At 41.2% G+C, this 22080-nt stretch overlaps 1 protein-coding gene across 2 annotated transcripts in view; it reads right to left on the bottom strand.

Annotated features, from left to right (window-relative positions):
• The window catches only part of def8 (differentially expressed in FDCP 8 homolog), a 50617-nt gene that overhangs the window by 17067 nt on the left and 11470 nt on the right, over window positions 1-22080 (bottom strand). The window contains exons 2-7 of one of the 2 annotated variants that reach the window (XM_059993052.1): window positions 21841-21969; window positions 15633-15727; window positions 7651-7800; window positions 4173-4314; window positions 3215-3379; window positions 300-427 (exon numbers count right to left, since the gene is read on the bottom strand). In XM_059993052.1, the coding sequence (XP_059849035.1) occupies window positions 300-427; window positions 3215-3379; window positions 4173-4314; window positions 7651-7800; window positions 15633-15727; window positions 21841-21958 (798 nt within the window). In that variant the 5' untranslated portion in view covers window positions 21959-21969. Of the gene's footprint in view, window positions 1-299; window positions 428-3214; window positions 3380-4172; window positions 4315-7650; window positions 7801-15632; window positions 15728-15954; window positions 15978-21840; window positions 21970-22080 lie in introns of those variants that run through there. The other variant, XM_059993053.1, reaches the window with a different exon arrangement.

Below are 22080 nucleotides of genomic sequence, written 5' to 3'. Positions count from 1 at the left end.
CACAGGAAAATGAGACTAGCTTAGACGGGCACCTCGGTCAGCATGAATAAGTTGGCCTGAAGAACTCTATTACTAACGCTAATACTTTCTATTTGTACACCAATTTATCATTTAAAGAATCTGCAGAGTTAAAAGATATCTGAAAGTTATGCATATGGATTCTATGATTATTTTAAATGCCAACTTACATGTTCCACAATTTGCAAAATAAAAAGGTTTCACTTTAATTTTTCAGACTGCTACTAGATTTTCTTGTTCCCAAATGCAAAGTTCTCTCTTCTCCCATCAATGTCACCCACCTTATGGGCTTCAAAATCCCAATTGTGAATGACACGGGCGGGAATGACAGCTACATCATTCCAATGGCAGCTGCTACAGTAATACTGGCCTGTGTAATCACACTTTCGTGCTTCAGCAGGCACACCACCTGAAGTACAAATTAAAAATCCAGATGAGAAAGGCACAGGTAAAAGGCAACAAACAAATCAAGCAGGAAATAAGAGAAGGTTAGCAGAACAATGTTTTTAGTTCAATATTAAAAGTTTCTAGGGGCAACAGATGTTTAAAATGTTAATTTGCAGAATTGCTCACTTCCAATAGAAAATACTTTATTTTGTGTACCTAGTCAAGCAGTATGTCAAAGTTATGACTACAAGTCTTTGAGAGAATTAAAAAATATCCACTTAAGGGCTCATATTACAAAATGAATTGTGATTAGAGCTATCACAAAATGAGGAGGATAGCACAAGTTCACATTAGGTGCCAAAAAATTGAAAGTACAATTATCAAGTCACAGAACCATGACAATAAAGATAACAAATGTTTCAGTATGAAGGATGGAATGTATATAATCTAGTAGAGCTTATCTTGGAAAATAACCTACCATAAATCATCCACCCACCTGATTGGCACATACCTGGAATGAATTTCTCCAGCGACAGATCTTCTGCATGGCATTCAGACATTTATCATTCACAATGCAAAATACAGGAACAGCAATGTAATACATTACATTTACAGTACTCCTTTATAATTATCTACTGATAAAAATACATTTAAACAAGCACAATCTTTAAAGCTGAGACTTGTCCTTTTGAAATAAGCATACCCTTCACTTATGTGATACTTAGCTGAGGAAAGAGGGTGATCTTAATGAAACATGAAAGATCCTAAGCTGGAGCATAGGACAAGACAATTCCAGTTCTAAATTGACAAGACATAGTTGCAAAATAAGGTTTCAGTCATTTAACCTCTCATGTAAATGCATGTAATTTTCTATCCAAAGGTTTGTGGAGTTTTTTTTTAAAGAGATAAATACATTTTTGAAAGTTTAGACAATTCAGGGCTATGTGGAATTAGAATAGATGAGGAGTTCAAGCTTGAAAAAGATCAGGGATGATCTCATCAAGAGGGATTGTATGCTTGACCTGTTCCTCTTCCTATTACACAAGAAGCAAGAAATGTCCAAATTCACTTCATAAGAGTATTACTAATAAAACTCTTGTGGAACCACTTAAATAGATATCATTGTAAATGGTCAACAAGAAATATATTCTAACTTGCACAAAAGAGGGAGAGAGTTAGAGATGATAGACCTAGGCTTTGGCAACTGGAGGCATACCACTAACAATGGAATGATTCAGTTCAGAGGTTCACAAACGATCAGAGCTAGAGTTGTGTATTTGGGTGAGTTCTTGAAATAGGGAATATCAAACATGAGAAGAATATGGAGGAATCCAGAAACATGACTGAGAATCTGCAAAAGAACCATTACCTAAATGGGAGCAAAGATGAGCAGGACCTGGTACAAAAAGAATTGCTCCAGACATGTGAAAGTACAAATATCAGGCTGGAGTAACTGTTGGAGTTCAAGGACAACAGATTTCATGAGATTAGCACATTTTGAAAAGCTAGTACTCACGTCTGTAGAACAAAGTGCTTGAGAGGAAGGCACCCCTTCCCCCAGGGGAGCAGACACTCCGCCCGGCTGAAGCAGAGATGAGGACGACCCTGACCAGAGTCAACCCACACACAGCTGCAGGGCCTGATAATATACCAGGTCAAGTTCTGAAAGGCTGTGCAGCACAACTGACAGAGGTGCTGATGGATACATTCAACATCTCTCTGTCCATTGTCCTCTCCATTTTCAAGGCAGCAACCATCATTCCTATGCCAAAGAAAGCGACAGTAGCCTGCCTAAATGAATATTGCATGATGGCATTAACATCAACAATTATGAAATACTGAGTGGCTGGTCATGGAGCACATTATAGCATTTCTCCTGGCTACACCGGATCCTTTCCAGTTCGCTTATCACTCAATTCGATCCACTGACAATGCAATAGCCGCTGCCCTCCACTCTGTCCTGTCCCACCCGGAAAATGTCAGACTGCTGTTTATAGCTTTCAGTTCGATGTTCAATGCCACCATATCCCAGAAACTGGTGGGGAAATGGTTCTCGATGAACCTCAACAGCTCTCTCTGCAATATATACTGGACTTCTTAACAGTAAGGCCACAGTCAGTCAATGTGGGCAACAACATCCCTCTTCCCATTATGCAGAGCACAGGCTCACCCCAAGGCTGTGTGCTCAGCCTGCTGCTACTCACACTGTTGACTCATGACTGTGTCATTGGATCCAGCTCAAACCGGGTCATCAAGTTTGTGGATGACACATCAGTGGTTGGTCTTATCAAGAACAACGACGAGACAGCGTATAGAGGAAGTGGAGCAACTGGTGGATTGGTGTGAGAAAAAAACAACACAAGCCTGAACACAGAGAAGACCAAGAAAATCATTGTGGAGTTCAGGAAGGTGCAGATGGACCATCCTCCTCTGTGAATACACAGCTCCTCTGTAGAGAGTTAAGTGCACCAAGTACCAGGAGTTCACATCATGGATGACCTCACCTAAACCACATGATGTGAGGTAAATAAATTACAAAGTGCTCTTAATTGCTCAATCATGCTCTTAAGATCTACAAGAAAGATTTGCTTAGCTACGGAAATACAAAATTAATCAGAAATCTTTTATATAAAATTGCTAACTTTTTCTTCACAGAATAGCAGTGAATAAAGATACATATCTTACTACCTTACAGATAAGAAAAATCAAATTTTGGCAAAAAACCTTCCCCCTTTTTAGCAGAATATGTTTCAAATAAACAGCTTTAAATAATTCGATACTTCAAAGCATATTAGAACAGAATACTCACGAAGGGATATTGGATGTCGACAGTCTGAGCATCTGTAATCTTGTCTGTCCAGTCCCACTTCTGGACAGATGTTTAATTCAAATTCCGACTGATGGCTAACCTTCGATCTTACACAGGATTTGGTAATCTGGTTTAAGCACTTACTATGACAGCGGTAGTAACAACCTAGCAACAAAATTAAATATTTAAAAATGGTTACTTGCAACTTCCAAGGCAGAAATCGCAGCTTCTCAAACTACTGTATTTAATCTTTTGAGGGGCATCTATTTCTGCTCAAGATTACTTTGCTTCAGAATTAAGAATTTACACCAGATTTCTAGTGTACAGGTTTGGAAACTAAATTAGCTAAAGATGAACAGTTTGGTTCTCCAAGTTAATGGAATTATAAATGTGATATTATACAATTAAAATCCAATTTATGGGTCAATGTTTCCTAGAAATTCTGTTCAGTCTGTTGACCACTATTTGCTGCTTATTATTTGATCTTTTCTGAACACAAGTCAGATATAACAACCTTTATCTGTCACTTAAAACTGCATTAAGATACAAAGATTCTTTGCGTTATCTAAGTCACATTAAGTCCAAGACAGGTAATTGTGATTTAAATTGAAGCCGACTACACAAGGTTCCATTTCAATAACTTCTGTTGACAGTTGTAAGAACAAGCCAGAAAACAGCTAAATTTCTTTCAAACAAACTTCAAGTTCTGATTTCAGAAATGTAGAGTCTACAGGTCAACTTAAAACAGATCTTACATAAAATATTGATTTAATTAAGTCATCTTTTCTTACAACTAGCAATCATGGTAACCATAAGTGTATTACAAAATACTACAGTGGCTTCTTAATATACATTTCTTTGAAAATCTGTGTTCAAATATAAACTGACTAAATATGATTACAATTGTCATTCTAAATAGAACTAGGGAAATACAAATTGCTATATAGCAAGTATTCACCTGTGCAGGTATACCATGTTTGCAGCAAACCCCATATAATGGTGCCACACTTGTCACAGAACTGTTTGACACTTTTGCTTTTCTCCTTGAAGAAACGATGTTCAAGCAAAATTTGAATATTTGGTTCATCCTCATCAGGGTCCTATAATGGATAACAAAAAGATTTAAAATGATTATCCCATCATTATTAAATTGAAACATCGGGGTTTTATCATCACTGGGAGGAAGAGAAATTTGCAGGTGGTGGTGTGCAATGCACCTGCTCCCTTTGTCCTTGGTAATAATGATCACCGGCTTGGGAGGTGCTATCGGAAAAACTGAATGTATTTAATTCTTGGTGCACACTGCACCCTGTATTTTTTTAGTGATATACTGAAAGAGTATTTGGGGGGCTGATGATTGTGAAAATCAGCTGCATTGTCCCGGATAGCACATTATTGGTGCTATACTCATGTGGCAAATCATGTTTAATCCATCATACTCCTAAACTTGCACCTATTGATAGTGGAAATGCTTGGTGTGTGCTAGGAGAATCTACCCTTAGCAATGGTATTATGTGGCCGGTCAATGATGAACCATGAATATTGATAAGGGAGGCACAGATGTTATTTACCATGTACTTTCCGGTATCGTTACTGTCTGCTTCATTTGCAGAGGAGTTGCAAATTAAGTTGAATATTATGTAATTGTTAGCAAACTTATGGATACAAGGAAGAGCATTGATGGAACAGCTGAAGATAATGAACTATTTTGACTCATCTCATTAAATTCACATTTCATTTCTCTTGCCTCAATTAAGTAAAGGCCATATTAACATGGGCTTTTTATTCAAGTTCTGCTAATACCTATTTTATTTGAAATTTTAAAATTGAAAATTACTGTTAGTATAAAACTCTAATAATACATTTTACAAAAGATTGTCACAATCTACCTAGGGACATTTGCTTATGCCAAGCAGAATGGATAAAGTCATTTTGATAATGTAAAGGAGAAATGCTTTGAAACCAAAGACTTGTGTTATCCAGTGTGCTACTGCTCTGGACCCTGCAATGTAAAGCCAAAATGTTTAAAACACTCCAAGGTGAAATTTTGGGGATGATTATTATATACATACATATCCCTCAAACCATACTGAAAAATAAAATTGTCTCAATTTTATAAAATGCCTATCTCCTGGTATCCTGAAGAAGGGTCTCGGATTGAAACATTTGAGAGTTTATTTATCTCCACTGATGCTGCCTGACCTGCTCAGTTTCTCCAGCAATTTGTGTATGTTGCTCTGGATTTCCAGCATCTGCAGAATCTCTTGAGTTTCTATCTTCCACCAGTGTGGTTCTGGACAGTTCACTACTGGCTGCAGCACGCATATAGAAAATGGCTGCTGCCACATAAAACAAACAATGAAGTGCACAGCACAAACACATAAGAACTACTCTTGCTATAACCCTGAATATTGAACTGAAAATTCTAACCTTACTGCTGCCTCTCAGCCTGGCAGATTCCGGGTTATGTTTTGGTCTTCAATGGGTACCAATTATAATTTCAGGGCCATTTTGGAATCAGAACATTTCCACTGAGTATAACATTTGGGAGAGAAAGCATGTCATCCTTCTTTTACCATCTGCACTTTGTCAAATCTCTCCATAATGGATCACAGGGAAGATGTGATCAAAATTTTGGTCTGAGCAACAATTGAACCTTTTGCATGTTTTTATGCATTGAGTTGCTGCCATGTGATTGGCTGATTAGAAATATTTGCATTAATGAACAGGTGTGCAGGTGTACCTAATAATGATGTCACTTCTAAAACCAATTGGCCACACCAATTGGTGTGTCATATTAAAGGGGGTGAATACTAATGCAATCAATTATTTTGTGTTTTATATTTGTAATTAATTTACATTTGTAGATCACTGTGGAGAGATCTGTTTTCACTTTGACATGAAAGTCTTTTTCTGTTGATCAGTGTTAAAAAAAATAAATACACTGTGATTCAATGTTGTAAAACAATAAAACATGAAAATTTCTGGAGTGGGGATGATGAATACCTTTTATAGGCACAGTAAATAGCTAGGGTACCTAGGACCTTTGCAACGTACTGTACTGCTGCCACAAAAAAAAATCATGACATATGTGTCTGATGATAAACCTGATGCTGATATCTGCTTTTATTGTGGACTGAGAGTGGGAAGGGTGCAGGGGGAGAGAAATTATAGTTGGGAAAGGGGGAGAGGAGAGGGAGCAGAAAACACCAGAGACACATTCTGTAATGATCGACAAACCAATTGTTTGGAATCAAAACCTTTTCTGGTGTTTCAGGGCTGGGTTTGAATGCACCCACACTAAATGCACCCTCCCAACCCTAGCACTCCTCCTCTGCCACCTGTCCTACACCTCTCCAGCGGCACTCCACCCTTACATCATTTGCTCCTGCCAGATTTACATACTCACTCTCTGTTCCGCATTGACAAATACAGTACTGTGAAAAAGTCTTAGGCACCAGAAGGCCTAAGACTTTTGCACAGTACTGTATATTAATCTTTTCTATATCCTCCTATCTTCTCCAGAAGTAAAGCTATTTCTCTGACTCAAATCTTCATCCCATCATCCATAACCATTGTTGGAGGTGTCTATACCCAATCCTCAGAAATTTCTTCTAAACATCACTCCATGTGTTGCTCTTCCTTCCAGACCCTTTTAAAGAAAAAATCATTAAGGTCACTTCTTTGTATTATGTACTAGTAGCAAGGTGTTTATTTTATAACAATAATACCATTACACAATGCAAGCTACTGATTGTTGTTGAAATAGTTGATAATAGCACTAGCATGAGTGGTTAGGAATATAATTTAAGCAACATCGTTTTCTATGGGCCTGTAGTAAATGCTTCTATTTCAATTAATAAAATTATTTTTGAAAGTATAACCTTTTCAAGCAATGTTTTGTGGATTTTCTATTTCATCTTATTTACTTTATTAAGGATTTTCTGATTTTGTATATTTCTAACCAAGTCCCTTTTCAAGCAAATCTTCTAAGGAGAATAACTGCAATTTTCTCAAATCACACCACGTTTTCTGTTTTTTCTATCTATTCCATCTAATTCAAACATTTGGTTGCATATGTCTGGATGTCTCTGCTTGTACATCTCCTTTAACTGTACCACTTAGTTTAATGCTTCTCATTATTGCTCTTAGCAATAAGATTCACTTTTTATTTTCCCGCACTAAATTTCATTCGCTCAGTTTTTTCTGTTTAATACTTCCTAAAAGTTACTACATTTCACATGCCCTTACATATTTCACCAGCAAGTTGACAAAGTAATTACTGCTTAATTGCCTTCCCCTTTTCAAACAGCCAGTTCCAAAACTTTGTCCAGCGTTTCTACGGTCTAGCAGAATTGCATGTGATTTTGTAGAATTATACTTCCCTCAAACTTACAAAATTGCAAAGATCATCATTTTTATGCGCATTTCCAAACCTTTAATTCTTGTAGCTTGAGTCGAAGATGAATAAGTTTTACAACAGCATCTTTCTGCTTCTCAGAGTGTTCAGGCAAATCTAAGATAATTTGTTTCACTTCATCAATTGCACGCTTTAATTTTTCAATATCCAATGCCACAAATGATCCCTGCAAAATTCAAAAACAGCAGAAAGAAAACAATGACCAAAGTGAAAATATGAATTTATATTTGTCTCATGTGGCCCAGAATCAAAAGCCAGCACCCAACTCTCCAATTCTTGTATATGCACAGTTTGCAAGCCAAAACACCAGAGTCAACCTTCATTCCCTGCTATCTGGAAGAAATGTGCACTTGCTGGGACATGAACAGCTCTGACTGGGATCTTACATTATTCCTATTTTATTTTTTCCATATTCACTTTTATTGGCCCAGACTCTACAATTCCCTTACATAGTTGGGACAATTTAGAGGCCAATTAATATACCAAACCATGTGAACTTTGGGCTGTTGAAGTAAATTGTAAAGAAACCTTGCAGACTGCACACAGGCAATGCCAGAAGCCATGATTGAACCTGGCTCAATGGACCTGATAAACAGCAGCTTTACTAGCTTTGCCACTGCTGATCAAAGACAGCAGTGGATGGTTTGATAAGACGTCATATTGAAAAGTTTCCATGAAAAATAAAAGTTCCTGATAATAGAAGATAACATATTAGTACAGGCAGAAGATTAACTAATCAGCAGTAAACAGGAGGTGTGAATGAATGGTCTTTATCTGATGGCAAGATTAAAGATGCGTGACAGACAGTGGTTCTGTGGTTCAACAATTTTGGTTCAACATTTTACAATTTATATAAATTTAGATGAAGGGACCAAAGGGATGGTTACAGAATTTATAGATAGCACAAAGGTAGGTAGAAAAATAACTTGTGAGGAGAGTACAAGGATGCTACAAAGGGATGTAGACACGGGGAAATATCCAGCAAAAATGAATTAAAAAGCACATCTTTTAAGTGATTCTGATGTGGTGAGAGATTGCAGAACTTAGAGATACAGAGGGATATGGAGTGACTTAGGGGAGAACACACAGAAGGTCACAATGGAGGTACAGCAAATAAGGAAACCAAATGAAGGCTATCATTTATTGCTTGCGGGATTGAATCAATAGTAGGAAGAATATACTTCAATTACATAGGTGACGGCAATGTGTACAGAATTGGTATCCTTAGTAAAGATATAAATGTGTTTCAGGAAGATTTATTAGTTTAATACACGTCGTGGAAGGATTGCCTTAAAACATAGCCTACCTAATATTTATGTCTGCTGGAGTTTAGAAGATGAAAAATTAATCTATCACAATTCTGAGGATCTCGACATGTGGTGGATGGAATGGAGGAAGTGTAGCGGTGTGCTACATGCAGCGCTGCAATAACGACACGGAATCCGTGAGCTGCAGTTGCAAAAGAGATTTATTCAAACCGCGGCCTCGCTTTAAAGCCTTCCTGATCCCGTCCTTCCTGGGCGGGAATGCTGTAGGGGGCGTGTATTCACAGTCCCGTCCCGCACATGGGCTTTTCCCCTAGCTGGTGAAGCAGACTTGGTGCCCTTTTTGGGACCGGCCTCTATGCCGGCACGCACCACTTTGTGAGCTGGTTCGAGTGCGCTGGGAAGTGGGTCGCCACATAACCCCCCCCCCCCCAAAGAACCGGTGATACACCCCCCAATGTCCACAGTCTGGGTCAGACTCTGTTTGGGAGGTCTGCCTCTGCGCCGTGGTGCCTGAATCTCGACCGGCTGCGCCACGTCCACATGGGCCGGTTTGAGTTGGTCCACTGTGAAAACCTCCTCTTTCCCCCCCAATGTCCAGTACGAATGTGGACCCGTTGTTTCTGATCACCGTAAACGGCCCCTCATAGGGCTGCTGTAGCGGTACCTGATGTCCGCCCCATCGTACAAAAACGAACTTACAGTTTTGCAGGTCTTTGGGTACGCAGGTCAGGTTCTGCCCATGCCACCAAGTGGGTATGGGGGCCAGGTTACCGACCCTCTCGCGTAGTCTGCCCAGGACTGCTGCGGGTTCTTCCTCTTGCGCCCTTGGGGCTGGTATGAACTCCCCTGGGACGACCAGGGGTGCGCCGTACACCAACTCGGCCGACGAGGTGTGCAGATCCCCTTTGGGTGCCGTGCGGATTCCGAGCAGGACCCAGGGAAGCTCGTCCGCCCAGTTGGCTCTTCGCAGGTGGGCCATGAGAGCCGACTTCAGGTGATGGTGGAAACACTCCACTAGTCCGTTTGACTGTGGGTGGAAGGCAGTTGTGAGGTGCAGCTGTGTCCCCAAAAGGTTGGCCATAGCTGACCACAGGCTGGAGGTGAACTGGGCTCCTCTGTCGGAGGTAATGTGGGCTGGTACACCAAAGCGAGATACCCAGGTGGCAATCAATGCCCGGGCACAAGATTCGGAGGTGGTGTTGGTGAGCGGGACCGCCTCTGGCCACCTTGTGAACCGGTCAGGAGGTGCCGTACTCCTCACGACACTGGCAGGGGCTCACGATATCCACATGAATGTGGTCGAAACGCTGGTGGGAGGGATGGAACTGCTGTGGCAGGGCTTTGGTGTGCCGCTGCACCTTGGATGTTTGGCAGTGCATGCACGTTTTGGCCCATTCACTGACCTGTTTGCGGAGTCCGTGCCAAACGAACCTGCTGGAAACCATCCGGACGGAGGGGAGGGGTCTGATGGAGGGGTGCGCTAAGTTGTTAATGGAGTTGAAAATGCGCTGCCGCCAGGCTGCCAGGGCGACGGAACGGGGTTGGCTGGTAGTGACGTCACAGAGTAGGGTCCTCTCACCTGGGCCTATGGGGAGGTCCTGGAGCTGCAAACCGGAGACTGCGGTTCTGTAACTAGGGATCTCCTCGTCTGCCTGCTGTGCCAGTGCTTCATAGTCTACCCCCGGGACAGGGCTTGGATGTTAGGGCGGGAGAGAGCGTCCCCCACGACATTGTCCTTTCCCGAGACATGCCGGACAACCGTCGTGTATTCGGAGATGTAGGACAGATGTCGCTGCTGGCGGGACGACCAGGGGTTGGATGCCTTCGTGAACGCAAAGGTAAGCGGTTTGTGGTCTATGAACGCGGTGAAGGGCCTACCTTCCAAGAAGTACCTGAAATGCCGGATTGCCAGGTATAGCGCCAACAGTTCCCGGTCGAAAGCACTGTATTTGAGCTCGGGTGGTTGTAGGTGTTTGCTGAAAAACGCCAGGGGTTGCCAGCGACCCTCGATGAGTTGTTCCAGCACTCCACCGACTGCTATGTTAGATGCGTCCACTGTGAGGGCAGTAGGGACGTCTGTTCTGGGGTGCACTAGCATCGCGGCGTTTGCTAAGGCTTCTTTGGTTTTAATGAAAGCGGCGGCGGACTCCACGTCCCAGGTAATGTCCTTGCCCTTACCCGACATCAGGGCGAACAGGGGCGCATGATTCGGGCAGCTGAAGGGAGGAAGCGGTGGTAGAAATTTACCATACCCACAAATTCCTGAAGGCCTTTGAGTGTGTTGGGTCAGGGGAAATGGTGGACCGCGTCTACCTTAGCGGGCAGAGGGGTTGCCCCGTCTTTAGTAATCCTGTGGCCCAGGAAGTCAATGGTGTTGTAACTCGTCGGAGGCAAGACGCTGATCTCGGCTCCGGTGTCGACCAAAAAGCCGCGTCCCAACCGCTTGTCGTAGACATACAGGAGGCTATCCCGATGGCCAGCCGCCATAGCCATCAGCGCGGCTAGCCCTGGCGTTTCCCGGGAACTTGCAGGGCGGGCTACAGCGGCGGGCTTCTGCGCCCCACCGCTGGTGGTAGAAGCACCATTGTTCGTTGGCCTCCTCACCCCTGCCTCTGGGATTAGCGGGCTCTACGGTCATGCCTGGTCTGGTTTGCTGCTGGGAGCGTGGCCTGGTGATCTGTGCGACAGACGCCCCACTCTCCTTCTTGACTTTCCACAGCACGTCTGCCCAGGCCGCCACCCTCCGGGGGTCGCGGAAATCCGCATCGGACAGCAGCAGGTGTATATCCTCAGGCAGCTGCTCCAGGAATGCCTGCTCAAACATGAGGCTGGGCTTGTGACCTCCGGCCAGGGAGAACATCTCATTCATCAAAGCCGAAGGCAGCTTGTCTCCCAAACCATCCAGGTGCAGTAAGCGGGCAGCTCGCTTGCGCTGTGAGAGTCTGAAAGTCCTTATGAGCAAGGCTTTGAATTCTGTGTATTTGCCATCCGCTGGGGGCGACTGTATGAACTCCTCAACCTGGGCTGCTGTGTCCTGGTCGAGGGAGCTCGCCACGTAGTAGTAACATGTGTCATCTGAGGTTATCTGCCAAACGTGGAATTGGGCTTCTGCTTGCTGGAACCATAGGTGAGGTCGCAGCATCCAGAAGCTTGGCAGTTTTAACGAAACTGCATGAACAGATGCAGCGTCGTTCATCTTCAGCCCAAATATCGTTGGGGCTGTCGGGGTCACCAATTGCAGCGGTGTGCTACACGCAGCGCTGCAATAACGACACGGAGTCCGTGAGCTGCAGTTGCAAAAGAGATTTATTCAAACTTTGCGGCCTCACTTTAAAGCCTTCCTGATCCCGCCCTCCCCGGGCGGGAATACTGTAGGGGGCACATATTCACAGTCCCGTCCTGCGCGTGGGCTTTTCTCCTTGCTGGTGAAGCAGACTTGGCTCCCTCTTTGGGACCGGCCTCAATGCCGGCGTGTGCCACTTTGTGAGCCGGTTCGAGTGCACTGGGAAGTGGGTCGCCACAGGACATTTCCTCTTGTGGGAGAAATTAAACATATGGGTCACTGATAAAGTATCAGCCATTTAAGACAAAATTAGGCAAAATGTTTTCTCTCAGAGGGCTTCAAATCTTTGCAACTCTGCTTCTTGAAGAAAAGATTGATTAGTTTTAAGGCAGAGTTATATACTTCATAAGCCAGTTGTTAAATAATTATGAAAAAGGAGCTGAGGTTACAAAAACACTGAAGTATTAAATGGCAGAAGAGACAGTGGCCTACTCCTGTTTCTAAATTTCATGTTCTTAATCCCCAGAATTTTTGGATTCAGTTTCCTCTTCTAGTATCAATATTATAGATTGATTAATTGATAGATACATATATACTTTATTTATCCCAAAAGAAATTACAGTGGCATTGTAAGTGCACAGATATACAAATATTAGAAGAAAATTAAGAATTAAAAAAATAAGTTACTTTAGAAATAAGATTTACAAGATTTTATTGAGTCCATTGTGGATTTACTATGCAGTGACTTTTACACAAAATTAATTGGTTCCATTGTTTGCTTTATCCTGATCTGCCTTAACTTTTGGCATCCATTGGACTGGCATACAATAAGGTTGCTCCAGACACAAAACAGATATTTCTAGAGGTCTGTTCTTAACTTGGGTGGCAGATGGAAATATGTTAACACCTCATGCCTAAGCCAGCTCTGTAACTGCCATCCAAATAAAAAACTGACATGCAAAGAATAGGTACCACAAAAATACAAATTTAATTCTATTACAAAATTTAATTATAATGTACACTTTAGACAAAGGAAACTACTAATGACATGAAAATGATAAAATCAAGATATTTCAATATACAGTATTTGACTGTTAAAACACATTAAGCTTAGAATTTGAATATTCCTTCAAAATGTTAATAAATAACAATATTCAACATAACTATATTACCGTAAATTCCGGACTATAAGCCGTTACTTTTTTCCCACACTTTGAACACTGCGGGAACACTGCGGCCTATACTACGGTGTGGCTAATGCATGTTTTTTTTTCATGCCGCCAAAAACATTTTGCCTCGTAACAGTAGACCAATAAAATTGATGAGTAGTTCACAGAGGTCCAATGAAATTGTACGATAAATCAAGCGCACTTTCACAATTAAATTATTGTAAATCAGTCATTTGTACTCACCCTCATCAACATGGAAAACACTCGAAGAAAAGCATATGATGCAGCTTTTAAGTTAAAGGCGATCAATCTGGCAGTTGAAGAAGGAAATCGAGCTGCTGCACATAATCTTGGCATAAATGAATCGATGGTGAGACGGTGGAGACGCCAGCGTGAAGAACTGAGTCAATGCAAAAAGACAACGAAAGCTTTCAGAGGTAATCATAGCAGATGGCCCGAACTTGAAAACTTTCTTGAAGACTGGGTTAACACACAGAGAGCAGGTGGCCGCGGTGTTTCCACCGTGCAGATCAGACTGAAGGCTAAAGCAATCGCCACCAAAATGAAAATCAAAGATTTTAGAGGTGGGCCATCATGGTGTTTTAGATTTATGAGACGAAAAGGCCCGTCCGTCAGGGTACGCACGACTCTGTGTCAGCAGCTCCCTCCCGACCACCCACTAGGAAAAACTTGCTAACTTCCGCACATTCACTCAAACAAAGATAGTGGAGAATTCCATCGGGCCAGATGATATCATAAATATGGATGAAGTACCTTTGACGTTTGACCTGCCTCTCACTCGGACTGTTAATAAAAGAGGTGACTCGTCCATCACACTGAAAACAAGTGGCCATGAGAGAACGCATTTTACTTGTGCTCTGAGCTGCACAGCATCCGGAATAAAGCTTCCACCGATGGTGATTTTTAAGCGGCTGACAATGAAAGTTCAGTGAAAGCTGCCATCAAGAGTACAAACTCAATTCCAGCTGTGATTCCTGGGGGCACCACGAAGTATTTGCAGCCACTGGACATCAGCGTGAACCGGGCATTTAAAGTGGCGCTGCGCGTTGAGTGGGAGGCTTGGATGATGAGCTGCGAGAAATCCTTTACCAAAACAGGACGCATGCGAAGAGCATCTTTAACTCAAGTCTGCCAGTGGATCCTAAATGCGTGGAGCCGTGTCACAACATCCACCATCACCAGCGGGTTTCGAAAGGCTGGACTGCTGCGTGATGAAGAGGACCGCGTGCGCTCAAGTGAGAGCGACAACGAAGAGACTGAAGTGAGTGACGAGATCCTGAGGTTTTATTCAATTCGGACACTGAAGGACTTTGATGGTTTTATTGTGCAGGAGGAAGATGAAGAAGGCAATCAATAACTTTTCCTGGTAGGCTGCAGTATATATATTCTTTTTACCAGTCGTTAGGAGATATTGGAATGTTGTTCATGCACTGTTCAGTAAAAAAGTATATGCAACGTAATTTGTGTGTTACCGATACGTATGTATATTTAAAAGTAACTGTGTTACAGGCACTGTTCGAAAAAAAGCATTTGCAATATGTATTTGTTTATGTTACCATACGGATTTAATTAAAAGTTAAAAAATCCTCACGTGTAATATCTTTCTGTGTAAATATCTCATATTACAACGTGGGACACCTGCAGCTTAAAATCCGGTGCGGCCTGTACAAGTACAAAATTGATTTTCTTTCTAAAATTAGAGCGTGCGGCTTTTAATCAGATGCGCTCTGTAGTCCGGAATCTACGGTACATATCTGATTATCAGCAAATGTAAAGTGAACTTGATGATACAGGGCTTTCTGAGGTATGAATTACCTAATTTAGGGAAATCCTAAACATAAGAGATTCTGCAGAAGCTGGAAATATTGAGCAACAGACAAAATGCTTCAGAAACACACCAACAAGGTAGTATCTATGGATGAGAATAAATAGTCACATTTCGGACCAAGACACTTGTCAGGACGCAAATTCTCCCATACATTTTTCAAGCTAACAATAATGTTAGTTTGGATGACATATACATACAAAACACATTCCATTAGTTTCATTGTTGGCATTATGGCAATTATTCAATGAAATTTAAAAAATGAAGGCAAGTGGATATAGAGTGATATAATATAGATCATTATAGCAAAAGATATGATTCTGACAAGGATAAATTGGCTTCAGGATAAATCTTGGGAACAGGATCTTTATGCAACTTGGGGACTTCCTGTACATTATATTGGAGACATACATCAAAAGTATCAAAGCTTACCACTGGTTTTGAAAAATGATCCTCTGCCAAGCCAAGATCCATCATTCTGTCTGCATGCTCACTGACCTTCTTGCACAAAGAATCAATATGCAGTGCTGAAGTACAAAGAAAATAATGGAAATAAGGGCCAATGAAATTGACAAGTTTTTTTTTTAAAAAAAAAACAAGGTTAACAGTAAAGCTTGTGCACAGTTGCAAAGAATTTTGTGCAAACATCATTTCCCCCAAACAGATAACAATTATTTTAGTCAGCTTTACATAAATAATTCACTACAGAAGAGTCAATGTCAAAACAGAGGATTAATCATTAAACAATTATTACCCAAAAATTTTCTTTTCTTGTTTTGAAGTAACTTTGTAACTCAAATGACAACTTTTAAATTCACTTAACTCGAAGTCCATCTGCCAAATGAAAAGTAATTAAAGGAAGTGGACTGCTTTGTCAACAGTTTTAATACTCTGACATATTACACAATATATATTATCTGCCTCAAATTCCCCACAGGGTCACAAGACCTACTACTTCAGCCTTAATTTTCTTTTTCCATTTGTATGCGACTCTGGTAAGCAATTAACTTACCAGATACAGAAAGTGAAAAACTGCAAAGTTAATGGATCCTGCATATTCTACTACTTGGCCACAATTCAAAAATAACTTTTAAGTACCTGTTCCATTTAAGTATCTCATCCATTTATCACCAGCAAACCCAACTCTATCCCACAAAGCTGTCTCCAAATTCAAAAGTCTAGATAGCAAAAACAACATTGCGCAAGTTGGTAGAATCCTCGAAGTAAACAATAACTACAAAATGTGCTCATCGTCAGTGGAAGACTGGACGTTGAATATTCAGATTTACAGACAGTGATCTTTAGAATGCTAATATAGAAGTGTCAGTGTCAATTTACTGGCTAGGCATCAACAGTAATGAAGTGGGGGTGGAATTGAAGAAAATAAACTAACAATAAAGTCATAGTCATAACAAACTACAGGATAGAACCAGGTCCTTGAGTACATCCATCTATGCCAAACCATTTAAACTGTTTCATCCCATCAACTTGCACCCAGACTATAGTCCTCTATGCTCCTCCCATCCATGTACCTATCCAAACTTCTCTTGAATGTTGAAATAGAAATTGCATCCTCCACTTACACTGGCTGTTCATTCCAAATTCTCACCATTCTCTAGATGAAGAAATTTCCCCTTAAACATTTCACCTTCCACCCTTAACCCATGATCTCTAGATGTAGTCCCACCCAACTTCAGGGTAAATGCAAGCAGGTTTTTCCACTATCTGTACCCCTCACAATTTTGTATACCCCTATCAAATCTCCTATGTTCTAGAAAATAAAATTCTAACCTACCCCATAAATTCCGGTGTATAAGGCGAGAATTTGGCCCTAAACTTTGGTCCTAAAATTAGGGGGTCAGCTTGTACAGAGGGTGCCAACTTTGGAAAAATGAATACACGGAAGACAGGTCATACTTACTGGCTGTTTTTGAGTCAAATACAAAAGCTTATGAAATCTACATGAAAGAAAAGCTCTACAAAACACATTCTGTTTCTCAATTTACTTGTACACTCTGTTCCAGCCATGTTCTTGAATGTAAACAACACTCCCCTGTGGGAATTTTTCTTTATTTAGGAATGTTTTCCTCTTAAAAATCACCATCGGTGGTAGTTTGGTCCCATCAGCCATACACGTTAACACAACAGTAAAATGTTGCTTTTTGTGTCTAGTTGTTTTGACAAGGACTGTTTTCTCTCCCTTCTGATTGACAGTGCAGTTACCAGCAAAATCAAAGAACATTGGTGTCTCGTCCATGTTACCAATCAGTGAGAGCAGGTAAGAATGTGCTTTTCGATGCTTGATTACAAACGATTGGAAGGCCATAAGCTTATTCTCAAGGGAGCTCGGCAACTTCTGAACAATCTTTGTTTTTTGTCTCAACATAAAATCACGTCTATTTGTAAATAGGGTGCACAAACTTTGCGTAGCTTTGAAATTTTCGCTGACCTCACGGTGTTTCTCGACCCATTTCAACGCTTGAACTCGAATCATTTCTCTGGTAACAATGTATCCGGACGATCGCTGGTGATTCACCCACTCTAAAATGGTTTCTTCCAGTTCTGGCCACTGGCATGTTTTCCTGCGGTTTGCACATTTCGTCTTTGGCATTTCCCTCAGCGTGCCCTCTGCCTTTCTCCACTCTCTCACTTGTTTCTCATTTGCACTGAACTTCTTAGCAGCTGCAGAATTATTCGTTCCTTTAGCAAAATCAACAACCTTCAGCTTAAAGCCAGCATGGTATTGCATTAATCTTTTGTACATGGTGGTCGCAAGCTCAATACTGAGTACATGTACTGATCCTGCCACCCCGTGTTATGTTATAATGAGATTATGACGGGCGCTAAATGGTTTCACGGGGGGGGGGGGGGGGTACATTTCAGAGGATTCTTTACCATTGGGAACCTAATCCAAAACTTCCCTCCCTGATTAATTTATTAAAAATTTGCTTATAACTCTCTACAATGTGTGGGCCTGTTTTCTTATCAGGTACTGGTTCACAAAATTTCCCGGTTCCGGATCCGGCAAAGCTGAGTACCGGCATGTGAGATCTTGTGATCTGTTCTGGTAAAATCAAAGACCTCTATAAAAGGGGTTGGCTTATACAAAGGTAACATGAAAAAAGTCACTTTTTAAACCTTGAAAATGGTGGGGGGGAGGGGGGCTTGGCTGATATACCGGAATTTACAGTATTCAATCTTTCCCTCTAAATCAGGTCCACCAATCTGGCAACATCCTTGTATTTTCTCTGTGCTCTTCTAATCATATTTACATCTTTCCTGTAGGTGGTGGCCAAAACTGCACACAATACTCCAATTAGGGCTCATCAGAGTCTTATACAACTTCAACATAACATCTCAACTCCTTATTTTGAGCTATGGAGGCCAACATGCCATAAGCTTTCTTAACGAACCTATCTACCTGTGAGACCTCTTTCAATGAATTATGGACCTCTATTCCCAGATTCCTTTGCTCTACTATACTCTTCGGTGTTTAATGTAAGACCTACCCAAGTTGGGCCTACCAAAGTGCAACACCTCACGCCTGCCCGCATTAAATTCCATCTGACATTTTTCAACCCATTTTTCCAGCTGGTCCAAATCCCACTGCAAGCTTTAATAGTTTTCTTTGCTGCTCATTACACTCCAATCTTGGCATCATCCACAAATTTGCTGATCCAGTTAATCACATTATCGCACAGATCGTTCAAGTCACGATGGCACCTGCGAACAATGATTCCTCGAGTGACATCTTTCAGACAGTAAATCTTTCCAATTATTTCTCCACTTCTGCTTGTTCTTCTTGACTTGTTTGTGTTACAGAAACTGTTGGAGCTAGTTGAGTACAGTTTGGATCGCAAAGGATCTAGCACTATGTTATGTCCGGAGAGCTGCCTTGTGGAGCTCAGAGATGGGGAACCAAAAAGGACTGAGAACACAAGCAGACTCGTGGAAAAGACCAGAGACAAGGCACAGCGTTATGAACAACTCCATCTCGAAACGGCGAGGAAGATTGAAGCATCGTGAATGCAGAGGGGTTCAGCAGCTGGATTGGCGCATTCAGCACAGATCAGCAGTCACGCTTATGCAAGGACTTGAGTTTGAGCCGCTATTCTCCTTGTGTGCAGACAAAAAAGAAGTTTCCAATATTCTGAGATTTATGTGACTATTGGATTGTACTTTATATTGGTTACCTTGAGTTTTTCAGTGTTTCTTGTAGCCGATTGGTGGGTAGGTGATCTGTTCAATTTTTGTGTGCAACAGGGGTGATTGGGGATTTGGTGCTACTGGCACTGTTCTTTACAGCAAGTGACAACAACAATTGGGGACTGTTATTGTCGCTGTTTTTTTTCCAGCAAGGGATGGGGTTGAGGATTGTTATTGTTCTTTGCTGTGGGGGGGGGGGGGGCGATTTTTGGGGTCTGCAAGTTTTGTTTCTTTTCTTTATCATGCGAGGTGGGAGTGATGTTGATATCTTTTCTTTCATTAACATTCACTGTCTTCCTGTATTTAATAGCTATCTGGAGTAGATAAATAGCAGAGATGTATTGCATACATACTTTGATAATAAAATTAACCTTTGAACTTTGAACAAACTACAGACCCAGCATCAATCCCTGTGGCACTCCGCTGGTCACAGGCCTCCAGATAGAAAGGCAATCATCTACTACCACACTCTGGCTTCTCCAATGTACAATCCAATTTACTACCTCATCTTCAATGCCAAATGACTGAACGTTCTTGACCAACCTTTCATGTAGGACCATGTTAAAGGGCTTGTTGAAGTCCATGCAGAGAACATTGCTTTCATGTCATCAACTTTCCTGGTAATTTCTGCGAAAAACTCTACAATATTGGTTAGCCACGACCAACTACACACAAAGCCATGCTGACTATCCTAATCAGTCCCTATTTATCCAAACATGCATACATCCAGTCTCTTATAATAACTTCCAATAATTTTCCCCACTACAAATGGCGGGCTGATAAGCCTATAATGTCCTAGTTTATTCTTGGGAGCCCTTCTTAAATAGTGGAACAACATTAGCTATCTTCCAATCCTTCTGTATGTCACCTGTCATTAAGGATAATTTAAATATATTTAAATATCCCTGCCAGGGCTCCTGCAATTTCTGCACTTGCCACCCACAGGATCCAAGGGAACACCATGTCAGGACCTGGGAATTTCTCCACCCTAATTTGCCTCAAGACAGCAAACATGTCTGTATAGGTCCATGAAGTCAATGCTGCTTTGCCTCACTTCTATAGACTCATGTATCCAACTCCCTAGTAAATGCAGATGCAAAAAATCTATTTAAGATCTCCCCCATCTCTTTTGGCTCCACACACAGATTACCATTCTGATCTTCCAGAGCATCAATTTGTCTCGTGCAATCCTTTTGCTCTCAACATATCTGTAGAATCCCTAAGGATTCCCCTTCACTTGGTCTGCTAGGACAACCTCATGCCTTCTTTTTAGCCCCCCCCCCCCCCCATTTAAGCATTCTTTTGCATATCTTCTACTGAAGTACTTCATTTGTTCCTATACTTGCTATGTACCTCCTTTTCTTTATCCAAAGCCTCAACATCTCTTGAAAACCTACACCTGTTATCCTTTCCTTTTATTCTGAGAGGCACATGCAAGCGTTGTATTCACTTTTGATGGCCTCTCACTTACTAAGTACACTTTTGCCAGAAAACAGCCTATCTCAATCCATACCTCACAGATCCTTTCTGATACCATCAAAACTAGCTTTCCTCCAATTTAGAATCTCAATCCAAAGACCAGACTTACTTTTTCTCCCCCATACCCTGAAAAAGGTATATTGATGCCATACTAATGGCATTACGATCACTAGATACAAAATGTTCCCCACACAAACCTCTGTCACATGCTCTGTCTCTTTCCCGAACAGGAGATTAATTATTGCACACTCTTGTTGAGATTTATATGTACTGATTCAGGAAACTTCCCCAAACACATTGATAAACTCTATCCTATCTAGTCCTTTTGCCATATGAGAGTCCTAGTCAACATGTGGAAAATTAAAATCATCTACTTTCACAACTCCATGTTTCTTTCAACAGCGTGCGATCACTCTACAATTTTGTTCCTCTAAATCCCAGCAGACTGTTGGGTGGTCTGTAATATAGTCCCATTAATGTGGTTATACTTAACTTATTCCTCACGTCCACCCACAAAGCCTCAATAGACAAGTTCACCAGAAAACAATATCATTTGTCAAAAGTAATGTGGAAATAGTAATCTACTTTCAGTGAAGAAAAAAGTTATAATTTTGTAATGAAGCATGTGAAGTGTGTTATTAACTCATGCCACAGAAATAATTTAGTGATGTAGTGGTTATATTGAGCAAAAGTACAGCATGAACTCTGTTGAAGTGAATTATTTCAACTAGGCTAAAGTGGTATCACCATAATAGGTAGGCTCTTAGGACAACAACAATACATAGTAATACACAATATCCCTTACTGCCAAATATATCACTGACACTTGGGAAATATTTACTCATGAACTTTTCATTTCTTTAACAAATCACAGAATGCAGGGTACTTAACAGAAGGCAGGGAAACTTGGCGACTTTCTGAGTGACACTGCATTTTCAAACTTGATCATGCTGACCTCTTACAGACAGATCATCCTCTTCCTCATCATCTTCTTCCCCTTTTTCACCTGGATCTTTATTGAAGGGATTGAGATGGCCTTGTCGAAACCGTGCAAGTTTTTCATCATATTCCATGTCAGCCTGACCTGAACAAGCAGAATAACTTCTACTATTATACAAGCTATATATATATATATATATATACACAATTATACATTTTAAATATTTCAATCAGATATTAAGGGAAATATAAATCA

This window comes from Hypanus sabinus, chromosome 17 (assembly GCF_030144855.1).
Source record: "Hypanus sabinus isolate sHypSab1 chromosome 17, sHypSab1.hap1, whole genome shotgun sequence".
NCBI lineage: Eukaryota > Metazoa > Chordata > Chondrichthyes > Myliobatiformes > Dasyatidae > Hypanus > Hypanus sabinus.
This window is presented reverse-complemented; position numbering and strand designations above follow the sequence as displayed.